Raw genomic sequence first — 20,169 nt, forward strand, 5'->3', positions numbered from 1 at the left:
GGACAAGGGAAGCAATATTAGGCCTCAGATTAATAGTAGAAGGAAGATTAAAGAAAAACAAACCAACATACTTGGCGTTTATAGACCTAGAAAAGGCATTTGATAACGTAGACTGGAATAAAATGTTCAGCATTTAAAAAAAATTAGGGTTCAAATACAGAGACAGAAGAACAATTGCTAACATGTACAGGAACCAAACAGCAACAGTAACAATTGAAGAACATAAGAAAGAAGCCGTAATAAGAAAGGGAGTCCGACAAGGATGTTCCCTATCTCCGTTACTTTTTAATCTTTACATGGAACTAGCAGTTAATGATGTTAAAGAACAATTTAGATTCGGAGTAACAGTACAAGGTGAAAAGGTAAAGATGGTACGATTTGCTGATGATATAGTAATTCTAGCCGAGAGTAAAAAGGATTTAGAAGAAACAATGAACGGCATAGATGAAGTCCTACGCAAGAACTATCGCATGAAAATAAACAAGAACAAAACAAACGTTATGAAATGTAGTAGAAATAACAAAGATAGACCACTGAATGTGAAAATAGGAGGAGAAAAGATTATGGAGGTAGAAGAATTTTGTTATTTGGGGAGTAGAATTACTGAAGATGGACGAAGCAGGAGCGATATAAAATGCCGAATAGCACAAACTAAACGAGCCTTCAGTAAGAAATATAATTTGTTTACATCAAAAATTAATTTAAATGTCAGGTAAAGATTTTTGAAAGTGTATGTTTGGAGTTTCGCTTTATATGGAAGTGAAACTTGGACAATCGGAGTATCTGAGAAGAAAAGATTAGAAGCTTTTGAAATGGGGTGCTATAGGAGAATGTTAAAAATCAGATGGGTGGATAAAGTGACAAATGAAGAGGTATTGCGGCAAATAGATGAAGAAAGAAGCATTTGGAAAAATATAGTTAAAAGAAGAGACAGACTTACAGGCCACATACTAAGGCATCCTGGAATAGTCGCTTTAATATTGGAAGGACAGGTAGAAGGAAAAAATTGTGTAGGCAGGCCTCGTTTGGAATATGTAAAACAAATTGTTAGGGATGTAGGATGTAGAGGGTATACTGAAATGAAACGACTAGCACTAGATAGGGAATCTTGGAGAGCTGCATCAAATCAGTCAAATGACTGAAGACAAAAAAAAAAGAATACATTAAATATTGTTTTGAAATCTAAATTACTGAAAGATGTTAACTCTCCTGAAAACTAATATATTCTGGAGCTTCAATAATTCTATTGTATTGATTTGTATTTTAATGTTTATGGGTTTATATCTTGAAGAATCATATCAGTTATATGAAAAAAGATTATAAAGAATACAATCATAGATTTTAAATGATACAATCAGATTGCGCAATGTAGTTTGTAAAAATTCCTTCGATCATTTACTTCAATACAGACCAGAATGCAAAACTTGTAAACAGAGTTATCAACATAGTATTGAGCAACTTTGCTCGCATGAAGATTGCAGTGTATGTAGGCAAACTGTTCAACTAAGTGCCATGATGCAAGTCTGTACATAATTTCAAAATCTTCAAACAAAGTTATGCAAGATGTTACAGAACTGTGTTGCATGTTACATGTTGGTTGCAATATATGTTTGTACACAGTTTAAATAAAGCAGATTATAATAGCCAGGTTAGCCAAGACAGTTATTATAATACTAAATACTTTTAGTATTTAAAACATTTTTGATGAAATAAGTTTTTCAAACTTGGAAAGCTTAAAACGAATTAATTATGAAGGAGAAAAAAAAGTCTTTAGAATTAACTTACTATCATACCAAAGCTATTTCATTTTGAAGGTACGAAAACAAGAAAAGTAAATTTCTTTTGGAATCAGATTGCATGAAAAGTAATATAACACAAGAATCCAAATGCAAATTCATTCCACCATTGTACATTAGAGTGAGACAACTTATCTTATTTTTAAAAGACATGCTATTACACAGAATGATCATGAAATCTCCAAAAAGTTTTCCATAGTAAATTAGGTTTGAAAACTAATCCTAATGATAAAAATGTATATTTATTTAGGTACTGTAATAATTGAGTGTAAATTGATTTGTTTACTCTGCAGCCCAGTCTTTCTTATGGTTGTGAGATATTTGAAGCACAATTCAAGAGGCACAAATCAGAATTGCTTTCTTTGAGGAAATGATGTTTCCTATGCAGCCAATCTTAGAGATGCGGCAAAGTCATTTTTAGAGTGGATTGTTATCTGAATCTCCATGGCTTTAAAGATCTAATATTCAAATTATATCTGGCTCAGAAATGTAACTGCAAACTGCTTTCTTTACTTTTTACCTTTCCTAGTATGTCTAATACAAAATCATAGTTTTTGGATCACTACACTGTTTTCAAAAACAACCTCATTTTGGTTAATCCAATATGGATGTAACAATTAGCAAGCAGTTAAGGTCACATGCATGCTATTGCAGTAATAAAAATTATGAACAAAAATATCTTTAATTAAACATAGTAAATTATTAGACTAGATGCTTTTGCTAAAATTGTCTTTTTATGAAATTTTTTTTCAAATATTAGGTGAAAAAAGATACTAAAATTTTGTTACTAATGTGTATGACTTGGTGAAATATTTATTCTGAATTATTTTTTTAATTATAGGTTGTAATGAAATCAAGCTATGGAGTCGAAAGTTCACTGCTTCTTGAGTTAGTTCAGCAAACACATTTCACGCAGCGTGCAGCACAATGCAGTGTCAATAGAGATGGGGTACTTAACAAAATAAAAAGGTATGTTTATAAGCTAAATTTGTAGATAAATGTGTAAAAAATATTTATTGCGAAGAAAAATAGTCACTTTTCTGAATGAAAATTTTTTTTATTGAATGTTACAAGAAATTGTTACAATTCATGAAATAAAATGGTTTTGTGAGAGTGGTCATACAATTTAAATTTTTATCCTTGTTATCCAGATATTTAGAACACTCATTCTTACTAATAAGGTAAGGCTAACATGTATTAACATTTCTGTAATACTAATGTATTCAGATAATTAAGAATAATAACATAAACATATTCTATGATATCATTCATTGTGATATTTTAGTCCATGATATATTTCATTGCACCATTCATGATGTGATTAAAATTCTGGATTTTCACTCCACTGTTGGGAGTGATCCAATGTCATAGGTGTTCCAATGGTCAACTATCATTGGTAAAGTGGTTGCACAATTTTGGAATAATAAGTAAGAATTAAAGTAAAATTTTAATATAACAACATAACACATATTATTTATTAATTTAAACAGACTTTTATTATTGTATTTTCATATACTGGGCTATTTTCTTTTATGCTGAGTAATTCAGGAGGAAAGAGAAATCATTTGGGAACTGATTCTAGAGCTTGAAATAAGGAAAAACATACAAAAATAAGGAAAAATAAATAAATAAAATAAGGAATTATGTCCATAAATGATTTGTCATTGAGTTACTGCTAACGAAAAATTTCACCTGGATTTTAGTTACCCCAGTGAAATGAAGTCATACTGAAATTTTTAAGGCATTATATAAGAAGTAAACTTGATGGTTTATTATATTCTTTGACCTGAAAAATCGAAAAAAATAGGTTCCAGAACTGTAATTTCCTGTAGTTTTCAAGATATAAACTGTAAAACAGAAAAATTTGTGATGATAAACATATTTTTTACTTTTGAAGTACAATAAATTTCTTAAATGACAAATATATCCATAAATCTTATTATCAAAACTTGTGGAGAATTAATTCAGAAAAAATTGCTGTTATAATTAAAATAACTTTCGTTATTAAAAACAAAACTTAACAAAAAAATGGTATGAGTTTGTAAAAATTAAAAACAGCTGTTTTTAGTACGATAATTTTTTTAAAAATGTATATGTTGCAATCTGTTCAACTAGTGAACAATAAGTCACACCCCCAAGGCCCAGTGAGATGAGCATTATACGTATGATTTGTAAATGGAATGTAGTCTTGTACAGACTCAGGCCAAATATTCCCAAATCCCAACCACCAAAGTATTATACTGGTATCCACTGTCTAGCATTCAAATCCAAGTAAAAGCAACTGAATATTACTAGGATTTGAACCTCAAAACCTTAACCTTTGAAAATTAGTTGTTAAACAACTGATTTGCGATGACAAGTTAACCACTAGACCAGTCCGGTGGGCTACAATAAATTTAGACCTTCGAAAAATCAGGTTGGGAACTCTTAACTGTATGCTTTGAAATTAATTTGTGTACTACTCACTGTTGTCATAAAACTGTGGTTATGTGTTAATAATAAATATTAGGCAGTTTAGTTGTTTTTTACATAATAGTTGTTTGAATTCTGTACTCTTGTGGATTAATAATATAAATATTCTAGTTAGTGTAGAGGTTAACTATGATTTCTGATAGAATCAAAATAATAATGTTAAGCTTATTATTTTATCACAAAAAAAACACATCATACTATTTTACAATTCCTTAAGATATGCTCATGATTGCTTTTGCAATGATTGCTGCTTAATCAGATCTGTTTGTTAAGAATACAAATTAAAAACTTTAAAACTAAGGAAGGAAACATCTTTACCTGTTCCATTGCCTTACTTTATCTTAAGGCTTTTAATTTTAATATATTAATTTGTTTAAGTTGCAATTACTATAAGAACACTATGCATGAAATTGAAAAACAGTAAGGTGAGCTTTTTTTAATTAAAACAATTGTAAAGAACTGTATGTATAACATGTGAGGTAAAAGTTTTTTTCTGCAGTTACTAATAAGAAAACAGTAAGAATGAAAGTTTTTTAATTTTATATATGCAATACAAATTGACAGAATGTCTTTCAAATCTTATTCTGCACTTATGCCTTGTGACAGTGTTTAACTATTGAATTACAGATTTTTCCCAATAAAGATTTCTCCCACTTTATAAAATTAACTGAATTCTCATTCAATTCTGTGAGGCAGTTCAAGTCATTTGGGTTTCAAGAAAATACCACATCTTTGATAATTCCCCAGAACAAAACATTGCATCAGAACATATAAACATGAACTGTTCATCTATTCCTGGCCATCCTACCCACTCAGTGTAGTTTGATTGAGGTAAACTCTAACTTCAAGAGTATAATGAGGAGGTATCTGATTATGCTGCCAAACACAGCAAAATGACATTGTTATTTTACATTGGATTGCCAATGCCAAATTCAGGATTTTTTGTGTCCCTATTGTTGTTATTATTCTAGTTATTTTTCCACCATGTTGCTTAAAAATTTGTTCTAGTTTTTAGTTCTTAAATCTGAAGTAATTAGATATTTATTTCATAATCAGCTGATATAATTACAGCTTTTAAAGATATTACTGATTTTAATTTTTAAATTACTATTTTAAGTAGTTTTTTTGAGTATAAACATTAAATTTCTAAAAATTATATAGGCATGAAAACAAGAATTCTTTAAGTATGATTAATTCTTTTCCAACTGCAAAACCAAAACTTTCCACTGTTAGAAAATTTAAATCTGTGAATACAGGGAGAAACTGATTTTTAACCTGCATATATATATATAAAATTATATATCAGGTTGTCTAAAAAGTATCGAGCGTTTAGAGGCCAAAATTGAGATTACATTTATTGTTATTGGAAAATAATATTATGAGAACACATATGTACCATTTTTTTCGATGACCTTCTGCCATTTTTTCTGGCAACACCATAATCCCATTGCTATAGAACTTCTGTGGTTTCTGATCAAGATATTGTGACAAGTGGTTTTCACAGGCCTCTTTTGAAACTAATGTAACACCTTTCAGGGAGTTCAGAGACCAAAACAAATGATAGTCTGACACTGGCAGGTCCAGGCTAAACGATGAATGCATTAAAGTCTTTCAGTCAAGTTCTCTCAATTTCTGACATGTCGTTATAGGTGTATATGGTCTGGCATTGTCAGCATGGTATGTGACACCCTTTCTGTTGACCAGTTCAATCTGTTTCTTTTGAATTGCTAGGTGCAGTCCTGCTAATTGTCAATGGTACAGGTCTGAGTTTATTATTCTGCCTGGCAACAGCAGCTTGTGATGCACAGTGCCCTTCCAATCCCACCAAACGCACAGCATAACCTTCTTGGGCATCGGTGTGTGCTTTGCCACAGATTATGGAGCTTCTCCTCACTTCGACCACAATCTTTTTCACACATTGTTGTCATAGGTTATCCACTTTTCATAATTTGTGGTCAACCAGTTCAGAAATGGCTCAGTTTCATTATATTTCACTAGAGATTCATAGATAGAAATTCGATTGAGTAAATCTTTTTGAGTCAGGTCATGTGGCACCCAAACATTGAACTTCTCTTTGTAGTCAGCTTTCTCCAAATAATTTAACACTGTTTGGTGATGGATGATTAGGTCATTGGTGATGTCATGACTGCTTATGTGCTGGTCTTCCTCAATTTTTGCCAGAATATCATTCACTTTTTCTGTGACTAGTTGCCCACTGCAAGGAGATCTTGGACATCAAAATTTTCAAAATGGAAGTGATTGAACCATTGTTTGGCTGTTTTTGATAATGAACCTTGCCCATAAACAGCACAAATTTTTTTGTGGGCTTAGCAGCATTTGCACCTTTATCAAAATAAAGTTGTAAATTGTAGCGCAGTTTTGCAGAAAGTTCGTTCATGGCGCAATACCTTACAAAGTATAAGAATTCCAACACTTTTTGCACATCTACTAGCTTCAACTGCCAGCTGTCAAATGATATTCTGCCCGACCCACTACGACTCATATACCCTGAGATTTGAGACAGTAATGCTACCTTGTCTGCAGAACGCTCACTAATTTTTAGACTACCTATTTTATATTTTCATAATTTGTGATCAAATGATGAAAATATATGTCAAACGATACAGTAAGTATCGTTTATAGTGACATCGGATATAATGACATCGGATATAGTGACCAAAAACTTGTCTCTTGGTTGGTTTGGTATGCTGTTAATACCAGTAACTATCGTTTATAGTGACATTGGGTATAGTAACCAAAAACTTGTCTCATGGTTTGTTTGATATGCTGTTAATACATAAATACAGTATGTGTGTTTTTTATAATTACATTGATTGTAGTGACATATCGGTTATTATGATTTATTTTTCCTACTGCAATGCAACATTTTATCGCTTATGATGATGGACAGAAGTGACTCACAGTAATGTAGTCGAATACATTGACATATATGTCAATCATGGCTTTGTCGAATACCATCTCCTAGCCGATGAAGAACAGTTATGTAGTACTCTTTATTGACAGTTTATCCTTGGGGAGCTTACTAGTGATGAATCATGCCTTGATAATCAAAACTACTCTGAGAATGACCTCCACATTGCTTTGTGATTGCCTGGCTTTCTTTTGTCATGGAGAACTTCCAGTTTCCAATGGGATGCATTTGCCTCAGGGTCATACCCAATGACCCATGTTTCATTTTCAGTTATTATTTTTTTTTTATATAAAAACAGGATCAATATTAGCACATTAGGAATGAGATAATGAATAACTTGCAGTTGGTTTTCCTTTTGTTCATGAGAGAAATTTTGGGACAGATTTTGCTGCTATGAACCACATCTTGAGATCTTCCATTAAGATTGATTGCACTGATCCAAATGAAATTCCTGCTTCATCTTTAAGCTCTGTAATTGTTATTTAAAGATCATTCATCACCATTTATCAACTTGCTTAAGATTTTGGGGATTTTTGCTAGTGAAAGGTCTGCCACAGCATTCATTACTTTCAATAGGCCATCCAATAGGTGATACCAATCTTTAAATCTGTTTAACCCCCATATCTTGATCACCAAAGACAGTCTGAATCCTTCTTATTGTCTCTACTTGCATGTCACCAAATTTCTGACAAAATTTAATGCAGATCCTCTGCTCAACCCTGTTCAGTAATTTTGAACAGAAACAAAAACACGACAAACACTATTTATGTGTTTTACTTTTACCAATTAAAAAAATAAGGCTGAATATTTTATGATCAGGCCTTGTACTGTACTGATTCCTAATAAGATGATTTTTTCAAATTGAATATCTCTGTTATAAATAATAAAAACAACAACAAATCTCCAGTCAGAAGATCTCCTTGTCTAACAATATATCAGATATATTTTACATCATTACTCATTTTGATGCTGTTTTTCATGATCTTGAATTGTAGTTTTCTTATCCAATTAAGTTATCTGACACATGGAAGCATAATATAATCATTTACAGATATTTAATTCTTACTGCATCCCTACCATGTTTATGAAATATCATTGGTTATGTGAGCTCAATGAGAGAGTTGTATTTATTTTTTATTTGTAATTTCTATATAATTTTGAAAGATACAATCTGTTATCTAATGGTCTCAGTTGGTTATGTCAGAGGTAAAAAGGTAAATAGTAGATCAATGTTGACATTTTATTTAGAGATCAAGAATATTTTGGAAAAAATAATATCTCTTTTACTTTAACTTCATCATTTAAATAACAGTGAAACAGGAAGAAAAACATTTTGAAAAACTTTGGCATTTGAAAGTGAAAAGGTGGAGATTAAGATGGAGTAGGACTAACAACAAACAAGTGCTAAAAATGTTTTAAAAGAAGTTTGGTGTTTGACAGTTGTTGAAAAAAAGAAAGTTAACAGAATAGATTACACTTTCCTCTCACACATAGATTACACACCTCTCCTGCACATGAGTTTGTAATTACAGTCACTGTGATGTAGCCTTGAAGTAAGGGATTGCCTGCAGAAGATGGATAAAAAGGAAAAGAATAAGAGAACAAAAATATTAACAAATATAAAGTCAAAATGTGTTCACAAGAAAATGAAAAAAATTAAAACATGGATAATCATGGAGACAAAATTTCTTATACTTTTCTTAATTAAAATACATTCTGATGATTACAATGAGAATAATTTAGGAAAAACAATATATAATATTTATATAGAAATAACTCTTAATTTACTTGGAAATATTTTTTATGCTAATGTTTTCAGCAGTATGAGCATACAATTTTTTTTCATAAATTACACTTAAGCATAAGGTTCTCACAGATATTTTCAGTTAGCAGAAAAAATACTCAGGTTGACAAGAGTCAGTTTTGGTTTGTAGAAAAGTTGCAACAACTTATAAAAACTTAAAAATATATTTATATAATGAATTTATCATCACACATAACATTGGCTTTGTGTGTTGTGGAACAATTACTTTATATCTTACCACACATTCTTTATGGTAGCATTATATAGTAAAATTTATAAAAAAATTAAAATCAGTTTCTTTAGTAAACACAAAATTTGTCAAAATTGTACAGAAATGAGAATTAAACTTTTAAAATTAAAAGTTCTACCGTATATCATGTTGAAAGTCATCTATCATGTTTTATCTGAGTTTCAGAGTCTTAGAATTTTGAATAATAAAGATCATTAGAGGATTTAATATCACATATATGAAAATTTTTCTTAATATAACTTTTAAATAAGTAATTCATTTATGTTATTATTTTCTTGTCTTAGTTATATTATGGGTGAAGCAGCATCTGGTCAAGTATTGGTACTACATGGAAGTCATGGATGTGGTAAGACTACTCTTTTATCGAGAGCTGCACAGTGTTGTCACAATTGGTTGCCTGACAGTGTTGTAGCAGTTCGATTCACCGGTATCTCACAACAGAGCATGACAATTGAGCAAATATTGCGCACAATAATTACACAATGTTCAATTGTAAGCGATGGCCACACTCCATTTCTCAGACATGTAAGTTCAATTGATGTTACATAAACACATACACCATACATTAAGGCTGTCTGTTCTCTAGCGCAGCTGGTTCCATAAGGTTGCTCAGGTATGATTGTTTCATGAAAATTATCATCCTGTTCTCTGTACACTGATACTAAGCTGCATATATGGTAATATATATGGTATGCATATATTTGATTTTAACCAAATATTCTGAACCAAGGGTCATGACTCCTGAAGCAGTTAGTATGATACATTCCTAGGTGGTAACACTAGCATGTGCTGTGTGTCACTGTATTGAATGGTATAGATAGAGTTAGACTGATTCTGAAATACTGGCAAAAATGTTTTCCCATTATGCATGCATCATCAAGTGAATTTTAGAGACATAAAAAAGAAAGAACTGGTATGCATAAGATTTTGTAAAAATGCAACAATAAACTTTCAAACATTCAGTAAGTATTTGGTAAGCAATTATCTATCAGTAATATGTACTGCTAAATGTAAAAAAAAGTTATGTTACCCTCAAAATTCTCTCTATCTTATATTCTTATTGTATGAAATTGTGGTCAGGTAACATAAATACAAATACATACAATAATACTGATGTAGTACATAACAGTTATTAGCATGTATGTTATTTGCCACCATTAATACAAAATTTGTGTATATGGACTTATTTATTAAAATAGGTATCAATCTTTATTTTAGCAGAATTTTGTAAAATTCTGCAAATTTTGTAAAATTATGACAAAAAAAAATTATTTATCAGATAATTTGCTAACTATTTAATTCCATAACAATATAGAGATTTGAGTTTTGAAAATAAGCAGCCAAGTTTTAGACAGTTGGTAATGTCAAATCCACTACAGTTTGACATATTAAAGAAGTAATATAAATATATATATTGGTGCATAGAAATTAAATTCATAAAAGTCACATGACATGATTTCAAACAAATTTCTGATAAACATTTCAGTAGTTCCCAAATACAAGCAAGATTTTTTATTAAAAGGGTACTTAATTTTAAAAATTTGAAACAAAGCTATAACTCAGTTATCTGAGATATTTTTATAAAGCTCCATAAATCACTGTCAGAAAATAATTTTTTTATATTTTGAGTAAATAAACTTTGATAAATTTCCATTAAAAAAAAAAAAACATTAGCTACTGTGGAGATTTTAATTTTGAACAAATTAATATAAATAAAGTGAATAAAAAAACAACTTTCATTGAAGAAGAAATATCACACGAGGTAATAGAAATTGTAATTATAAAGGATCTATCTGGTTATCTATCAAGAAATGAATTATTTTACTTTGTATTTTTACATATTAAAACTTGTTATTTTTAAAATTTATTTCACAATGTGATCAAAATTAAACAAATCTTTTTCACCTTATCTGTTAAAACACTCCTTGTTCTCTTTACAAATGCTCAAACATTATAATCATGACAACAACAATAAAGATAAGAAATGGAATAAAAATATATTGTAAAAAAATTAATTTCATGTCAAATCTGGATAGATCCAAAAAGAAACTATAATTATTAGTGTAATACACAGTTTCAAAGGAGGTCCTTAAGAATCTCTGATGCATTCAAAATTCTGTTGACAATTCTTAGCTGGAATTAACCTTTATTTTGTAATTTACTTCTTCATGTTCCCCACAGAAAGTAAACAAGGAGATTTAAATTGTAGAACTTTGGAGGCCAGTTAATTGAGTCTCCTTGTCCATTTCTTCTATTTGAATAGTATGGGGAGATATCTTTTGAAGCTACATCATCTTCAATCTTGATTTTTAATTATAACTTATAAAAATGTTGTATTAATGCAGTAATAGTAACAATATTTATTATAAAAAATAATTTCTCATTCTATCTACAGATCCAACTTTTTTCTTGCTATAATTAAAATTTGGATTGAAAGAGACCTAAAAATTGTGTGACTAAAAAGTGTCTCATCTGGTGAGTTTTGTTCAATTGCTGTATTTGGCACTTCATATATGTATACAATGTATATTTCTTTTTTTTTTACAAACAATTGAACATAGGTAATCTATATGTTTATTCACGAGTGATCAATTCATTTCATCAGTCACAGTCTCAATAATCAGGGAACGTCTTAGATAAGTGTTTGCAATTACTGATTTGGTTGCATGAAACTGATAAAAAAAAAATATTGCACCATACAACAGTTGACATCCTCATTTAACACCATAGTCTTTAGCATAGTTTATCACATTTTATTAAAAATCATTCTCCAGTTACTGTTTGTTAGTTCTATTATAAATTTATTCATAAAGATTGGTTTTGTTCCAACTAAACAAAAATTCATAACTACCTTACAACATGTAACAATATGCAATGAGTAATGTTTAAAAAAAAAAATTCTCTTTCATTCACCCAAAAGTTTGTGTTAACAAGTATAGTTAGTTATGTGGAAATTTTTTCTGTATTTTATACATTATTTAGTATAGTTTTTTCTTTAAGTTTATGATTAGTTGTATCATTAATTATTTTTACTTTATTTGAAGTATGAAGGCGAGTCAATAATACAAAATACAGTTATAAACTTTATTTCAACAAAAATAAAATTTTATGATAAAATTATTCTTCAACATAACCCTCATTCTTATCAACACCCTTCTATCATTCTTGCACAAATTTTCCCCCTCAAAAGAAATTTTTTCCATTGAGTAACAAGTTGCACATGCATCAATTCATTCAGTTCTTGCTTGAAGATGAATCAATGACCTCTTTGAGTTAACCAAATAGGTGATAATTTGAGAGTGAGATCAGGTCTATATTGAAGGTGAGCCAATACCACAGACTTGATTTTCTGGAGGATTTCAACTGTGCAGGCAATATTATTGCTGCAGCCAACAAATCAATGCCACTTGATACTTTTTCTCAGCACTTGGTTCCCATTGTAGGCTTTATCTTCTTAACAAGAATATCAAAGAATATTTCTGATAATGTTCCAGACTGAGTCTTGAGATTCACAAAAGATTTTATAATTAATTTTCATGCTGATGGTTGACTTTTGAAATTTTCTTCTTGTTAGCTTTCAGTTGTGGATATTTTCATTCTATTTTTGCAGTTTTCCTTCAAGCTCAAGAAGGTAGACTCATATTTCATTACTGAAGGTAATTAATTCTGTTCAAGAAACTGTCACCATCATTAATGCAGGGGCCAAATTTTGCTGGCAGATATCCAAGTGCATCATTTGTTTTTGCAATATTGTGAGTTGTTTTGATGCCCACTGTGCAAAACTTTATGAAAGTTAAGTATATGGGGGTGATTTTATAGGCAGAACCATGACTAATTTGATGACAATTCATCAGGGCTCACTTCTTCTTTATTTTTCAGAATTATGATGCTTATGTATCAATGTTGTCGTTAGTTGTAACTGTATACGGGTGGGTGTCTAGCTCTATCTTCATGTGTAATACTTGTGCAATCATTTTTAAATCTTTCAATCAGTCATAGATATTCTGTTGTGGTAATTAAAAATTTTAAATATTAAATTTGGTTTGGTTTGTCATTTCAAAAATGTTTAGTTTTACCAAAACATTTAAATGTAAGTAGACTTATGAAATGCTGGATAGTGTTCATTTACATTTTTTTTGTGATGTGATGTTTATTATTTGCAGAATTTGGAAACATACTCGGAAGTATTAAGCTCAACACTTGCAACTGCTGCATTACAAAGGACAGTCATTGTTATTATTGATGGACTGGACCAGGTATCAATTTTTTTCAACATAACTGTCCTAAAACAAGTGCTTGCTATTTTCAGTATTATTCAGTCCTCCTAATTCATATGTTTATAACTTCATAATTCCATAATGTCCCTGAATTGACAATTTTTCTCATTCACCTTCCTCTTTTCCCATTTATTTTCCTTCATTTAACTTTTTTGTTACATTGTTCCAAGTTCATACTATTCATGCTGTTTTCTTTTTTGATTATATAAAGTACTATTGATCTCTTCAATATTAATGGGAATTAATACACTTCTACATATTATATTCTTTCTAAGTCAGCCATTATAATTAAATAATTATTTCACAAAAGAGTACTATATTTTCTATCATTACTGTTTAATTATAAAACATAGAAAAAAAAATATTGTAATGATTTTTATAGCTTCCTTTATTTAGTCGTAATAAACTAGTAGAACCCTTGATTTCAAATTGGGTCTGATCCAGCTTGATTTTTTCTGTACCTTCTTCCTCTGTCATCAGCAAAAGGTCAACATATCAGTAAAAAATTATGTTACAACATACTAATGTCTGCAATGGCATGTGCTTCGGTAGAGGCCTGGTTTTTTGACACTGAATATCAAATGAGCAAAGTATTTGCCTTCCCTCATTAGTTTTGTCCACTATTTATCACTAAAAGCTTAGATGCTTATGAAAATATAGTAATTAATTATCCTAATTACACCAATGATTTTGTTTGCCAAAATTTAATAATTATAATAAATATGAATTAACATAAAATATATAAAATAATAAGTGTACTCTACATCACAAAACATAATGCAAAGTTCCAGTAACTGATATCTTTGTTTAGGTCAGTGAGATAAATATTAGAAAAAGTTTCACTAAGTAGGTCTAGTAAGATAAGAAAACAGATCTTTTAATTTTTTTTTTAAAGAGATAAGAGATTTTTTAAATCTCTTTTGTGCATCTGAATTAGTATTAAGAAAATATTTTACAGGAATATAAAATACAGTGAAAATAAAATCATTAAACGTGCGTCAAAATGCATTCAGCTGGAAGAAAGAAGCAAATTTTGGGTCAAAATTTTTCTTTGTCAACCTGTCAATCCCTTATTCTATTAAATAATATGGTATGAGAAGGTTGCTGTAACAAGAGGTCATGAACTAAGGGTGCTGTATTTAATTAAATTTGATTGTGATACTCCATTACATTCTCTTGTCTTGTATTTATTTGCTCGTATCACTAAATTATCACTCTATACTTTCCTAAATCAATTTTTGCAGCATTAAATTAAAAATTAAAATTATTAGGTTAGTTATTACCTTTTCTTACTCCAAACCACATCTAAAAAATCTTGTTACATGTACTCTTGTTCCTAGTTTTGTACTAAACATTTCAAACAACCTCTTGGATATTCTTAAATGTTTACATCTGAACAGAAACAACATGTGTAACTTATTGTTTTCTGCAAGAAGGAATTCATTAATTTGTCATTTTACACAATCTTATATATTAGGTGCAGGTAATACACCAGAGATTCAAGCTGCCTCAGTCATAATCCCTTTCTTAGAGAGTAATGATATTCATTGTACAGCACTTCCCTGTGATGACTAAATTGAGTTTACTTGATTAACAACTAGTTATTGATTCAGTCGACTTGATTGTCAGTTGTAGATATAAAATATAACTTGCATTTTGGCCCACGTGGAATATGTAACACTATTTAGATCAGGAAAGAACAAAATTTCTAAGAATTGAAATATACTGATAGTCTATGCAAGAAATTAACTGAATATAATCTTTCCAGTTTACAATTCCTTGATAAAAAATTATTATCAATAAATTTTTATTTTATGGTAAAATTTATTTTTATAATAGTTTATTTTTATTCTGTAAATAACTAGAACTTTCCAAAATTATAAATAATGAAACCAAAAATGAATTTCATAAATAAATAGATCAGGTAGGTGAGTGTTATAACTGTAATGGTTGTAGGTGACCTGACATGAGTCAGCACTCATTTCTGAAAATGGCATAATCATCCTTCAGAAAAAAAAAGATCCTGTGCCAGAATTAAGAAGGGGAAATGAGGAATGAAATAGTTTCCCATTTGCCTTCTTCACTGAGTCAAGTATACAGTTGTATATCACCATGCCAATGTCACCAAATGCAAGTGATATTCACCTCTACAAGTGACATATTCACCCTGTTCACCATAAGGATTGACAGTGTAGTAAACACTATTCTCAGAGAAAGCAACTCGGATAGGTGTCTGTTATACATCATATGCTCTACATGCATCACAGCCATAGAAAATAAAGTGAAAAATAGATTAAACCACAGATTTAATGTACTACCCTTTTCTGTAGAAAAACAGTGTTATTATACTGGTTTAACTTAGTAGAGGAAGAAAGACCATATGTAACACATATTGCATACTTGTTCGTTTCTGTATGAATAAAAAACATTGTTACACAATTAAAAAATACTGACTTAAAAATTGATTTAAAAAAATGAGTATATTTGAACTTACAAATTCTTTTCTTCAAAATTCTTATAGAAAAAGGGGATGTAAAAAGTTAAAAAATGCAGAGTGCTAGAACAGTTTACTTACCTGTATGTACTGGCGCAATAATTTTCTGCTTAATTCAAAGGGATTCACTTTTTCTAGAGGAATTTAATTTGTTACATAAGCAGTATAAGTTTTATTGAAATACACACATTTTTTGCAAAGATCATCATAATTTTTATACTGAGTAAATTTACCTACCTTTCTTAGCTTCATCATAACTAAATCAACTGTTGCCGTGTTTCAGATATATTCCATTTTCAAAACTCACTGTTCTGGCACTTCTCCTTGTAAGGCTTTATATATTGTTAGGTCAGGACCCCTTATCCCACTCAAACCACAATATTATCTGGCTAGTATTTCTTACTGTTTTTTTTTGTTATCTATCGGTTATACTCCATCTGTTTATTTTATAATTATCTATTTCCATGTTCTGAACAAATTAAGATTCTTAAATAATTTGCTTAGAACAGGGGATAGGAATTATAAAATAAATAGATGGAGTGTAACCAATAGATAACAAAGAAGAGGAAGAAAGATTAGCTAGATAATGTGTGTAATTTGAGTGGGGTAAAGAGTATGACTTATTCCTATATAAAGCCTTACAAAGGAGAAGTGCCAGTACATCAAGTTTTGAAAATGGATTATATCCAAAATGCTTCAAAAGGTGATTTAGTCATGAAGAAGCTAAGAAAGGTAGATGATAAATGTATTCAATACAAAAAAATATAGTTTCTTTTAATCTCCATATTGATTGGAAATCATTTGTATAAGTATTAGTATTTTTTTATGTTATGAGTATTTTATGTATTATGTAACATATCTAAAGCAGCCTCACTTAAAATTAAGTGTTTAAAAAGTGCTTGAAAATATTGATTTATAAAATTTATTTGGTTTATTAAGTATGATTCACAAAGAGTGGTTATCCCTGAATTAATTCAGTAAAGAAAACGCTTTTAATTAAGACGGCCACTAAAAGTAGTGTTTAAGATATGATCATTACAAAATACCTGATTTAATCAAATCTGTTTTCATTGTTGTACATTTCAGATACGAGAATTTGGCTCAACAAGTTTTGATTGGCTGCCAGTCCCTGTTCCTAATAATGTACGATTAATAATTTCTGTAAATGATGATGATAGTAGTGCAACTTCTACTTTCTCTAAGATCAAGGTCGGGTTGGGTGCTGCTGGCAGCTACCTTGTACAGGTACAGGTCCATTTTTAATTCATCTTTGTTAATATTTTAAAAATTAAATTTATTAGACAATTTACAACACATAGCATTGTAGTTTTGATATTTAAATCTCATTTGAAATAACATTAACCATGTGATAAGTGGTTCATACAACAATGCTTTAATTATTAGATGTGAAATACATACATCATTGGTTCTAGTGTATTATATTCTATTTATTTCCTGCTAGCAAATACCAACAGCATACAGTCAAGCAGCACCTAACATTATGTAACTTCAGTGATTTACAAGAATTATTGGCATTTTCTAACATTTCTTCCTTCATACACTTCAGGTTCCAGGATGCTACTCCCTAATATTTACCAATACTTATTAATCCTCAATATCTTAACATAATTAACCATTCTGCTGATCTTAATGGTGGAGTGCTAGTGTCTCTGCCTTTCATAAAGAGGTTTCTGGATCAAGTCCCAGTCAGGGAAATGGCATTTTTCACATACTACAAAAGTTCATTATCAACTACCACATCGCTTCTCGGCCTTTGGCTCCGTACTGTAAACTTGCAATTTGCATTACCGGGAGCGATTTTCTGCAAGGACAGTGTTCTATGTACACGCCGTCGGGGCTGTACAACGATCGGTGGCAGTTAGTCAACCTGCGTTGCTGCAAAGTGTTTCACGGAACAGCGGCGTAGTGTGTTGTAGGAGAGACAGCGTCGGCTAAATAAGGGCGTTTTCTTTGTGTGTCGGTGTCCCCAATTCGTAGTTAACCAATAGACTTTCTAGATCCTCTGGCAGGTTCGGGAAGCGATTTCGCTCCGACCTCGCCGGTGGTCTGACTTAGGAGCTTTTAGCTTTTGGCGTTTCGAGCGGGGTTACGTGAGAACAAGTGCCCTTGCTTGTTAAACGCTCACCTTGCCTTGAGTTAGGTGTTAGTTTCTTTCAGGCTGTGGACGTAGTGCCTGGCGTCCCAGTCGGTATTATTTGCTTAAGCTGCGATGAAGCAATCCGGGAGAGATTGCTTGGAGGACTTGGTTGGTTTTGCCCCTTCCAGCTGAGAAGGTCAATCGGCAGGTCTCCACAGAAGCCCCGGTCCTTCGCAAAAGAGATCTTTGAGGTTACCACCGGGAAGGTGCTGTGCCCTCGTGAAGCGGTTTGCACAAAAAAAAGCCGAAACCTTTGTCACGAATTGTGCGGGGAAGGTTGCGACCGGACCGCACAAGGAGTGCGCGGCTAGGAGGGGCGAGCCAAGCCCGAAGGGCGGCTCCCCTCGAAGTCAAGGGAAGTGGAGGATGGCGGTGCAGTGATCGGCCCTAGGCGGTAGGTCTTGGGAGGTAAGCCTGCTGAGAAGCAGATGAACTCCGGATCCAAAGGTTTAGGGCGGATCGAGAAGATACGGTTCAGAGTGGACCAAAATTTCCTCAAAAAAGGAATCGAGAGTGTCCTTGGAGATTCGGCAGCTTGTCTATTCTTATTTGAGTCAATGTGCATTGTTGGTCTCGGGTATGGCATTAAAATGTGAGGGAATCCAAGGTGCCAACCTTGCGTTGGACTCGGTTGTTTCACGACTGTCCGGCAAGGTGGACCTGATTGTGGAGGGAGTCAGAAGCTTCAAGCCGGTAACGGATGAAGTTCTGAGTGAACTCCACAAGTCTATGAAACGGGTGAAGGTTAAAAAGCCTGTCTACTTCGCCGCAGTGGCTGCCGCCCTGTGCCTAAGCGGATTAGTCCACCGCTGCCAGTTCAGGCGCCGGCAGCTAAAATTAAGCGGGCTACCGTTAAGGTGGTTCCGCTAAAACCTGGTCCGGGGGCTTCGTCGTTAGCGACGAAAATAACCCTGAAGAAGGTCCTGGACCCGCGGAGGGAAAAGATCCAAGTCTCCCAGGTCACTAAAACAAGAGACCATGGTGTCATCTTGGAAGTCATAAGTGAGTGAAGCAGCTGCTGGAGGCCGAGTTCTGACAAGGAACGGGCTGAAGGCTCAGTTGCTGGCCGAGATGAGGCCGCAGATATTGGTATACGATTTGCCAAGGGCGACAAGGTTGGAAGAGCTCGAAATCCTCAGGGCCGTGCAGGGGCAAAATCCTACATTGGATATATTCGTCGAGGATTTCCTTCGAGAAACCAAGGTGGTCAGGCATCTGGGGAGAAAAGAAGCGAGGGTGTTAGAGACCTCGCCAAATGGCGAGGTCTCTAACACCCTTTTCTCGGCCAATGGACGGACCCTTAGGTAGTGACCAGTCCGCTGGTCGGGAACTGCCTGGAGCCGTCATGACCGCTGCTTCCGGGGAGCCGTCTGTTAAACGCAGGTGGAAACCCGGGGAAAAGTGTGGTCCTCTGACCTTAGCATGCTGTGCGCAAGAGTTAGGTCCGCTAGGAGAAGATACCAGCGTCGCCCCCTAACGGAGATTATCGTTAATGATGTGCGCGTTGAGCTTCTGCGGATCTACCGGCGCGCACGTAATGAGTATGTTTATGCCATTAAGGAAGCCAGACTCAAGTTATGGCAAGACTCCATGCGCGAGTTGCAGCACAGCCCCTGGCAACTAGCAAAATCATGTTACCGGCCAAATCCACTGCACGTGCTGTCCAGTGGTCGTGACCACACTTTAACATCTGCGGCAACTTACCAGGCGTTCCTGGATACTCTGTTTCCAGATGCTCCGGAGAGTGAAGCAGAGGTCGGCGTTAGAGCGGGGGCTACGGTCTTTCCTGGCGTACGAGCTGTGGATCCCGTAGATATAGACCGAGCGGTTTCTCGAATGGCACTGAGAAAGGCACCGGGATTGACCAACTTGACCCGGATATATTCTACCATCGGCTGCCTGTCATAACAGAGCCTCTTGGCAGGCTGTTCACGGGGTGCCGAAGCTGTGACTGTTTCCCGACTTGTTGGAAAGTGGCTTTGGTGA

The 20,169-nt window shown here is 32.8% G+C and overlaps 1 protein-coding gene across 7 annotated transcripts in view; it reads left to right on the forward strand.

The window, feature by feature from the left end:
- Positions 1-20,169, forward strand: part of LOC142323571 (NACHT and WD repeat domain-containing protein 2) — a 182,548-nt gene that overhangs the window by 79,530 nt on the left and 82,849 nt on the right. For all 7 annotated transcript variants that reach the window (XM_075363384.1, XM_075363419.1, XM_075363411.1 and 4 more), the window contains exons 11-14: positions 2,638-2,765; positions 9,539-9,779; positions 13,418-13,510; positions 17,112-17,270. In XM_075363384.1, the coding sequence (XP_075219499.1) occupies positions 2,638-2,765; positions 9,539-9,779; positions 13,418-13,510; positions 17,112-17,270 (621 nt within the window). The remainder of the gene's footprint in view (positions 1-2,637; positions 2,766-9,538; positions 9,780-13,417; positions 13,511-17,111; positions 17,271-20,169) is intronic.

Source organism: Lycorma delicatula, chromosome 1 (assembly GCF_047948215.1).
Source record: "Lycorma delicatula isolate Av1 chromosome 1, ASM4794821v1, whole genome shotgun sequence".
NCBI lineage: Eukaryota > Metazoa > Arthropoda > Insecta > Hemiptera > Fulgoridae > Lycorma > Lycorma delicatula.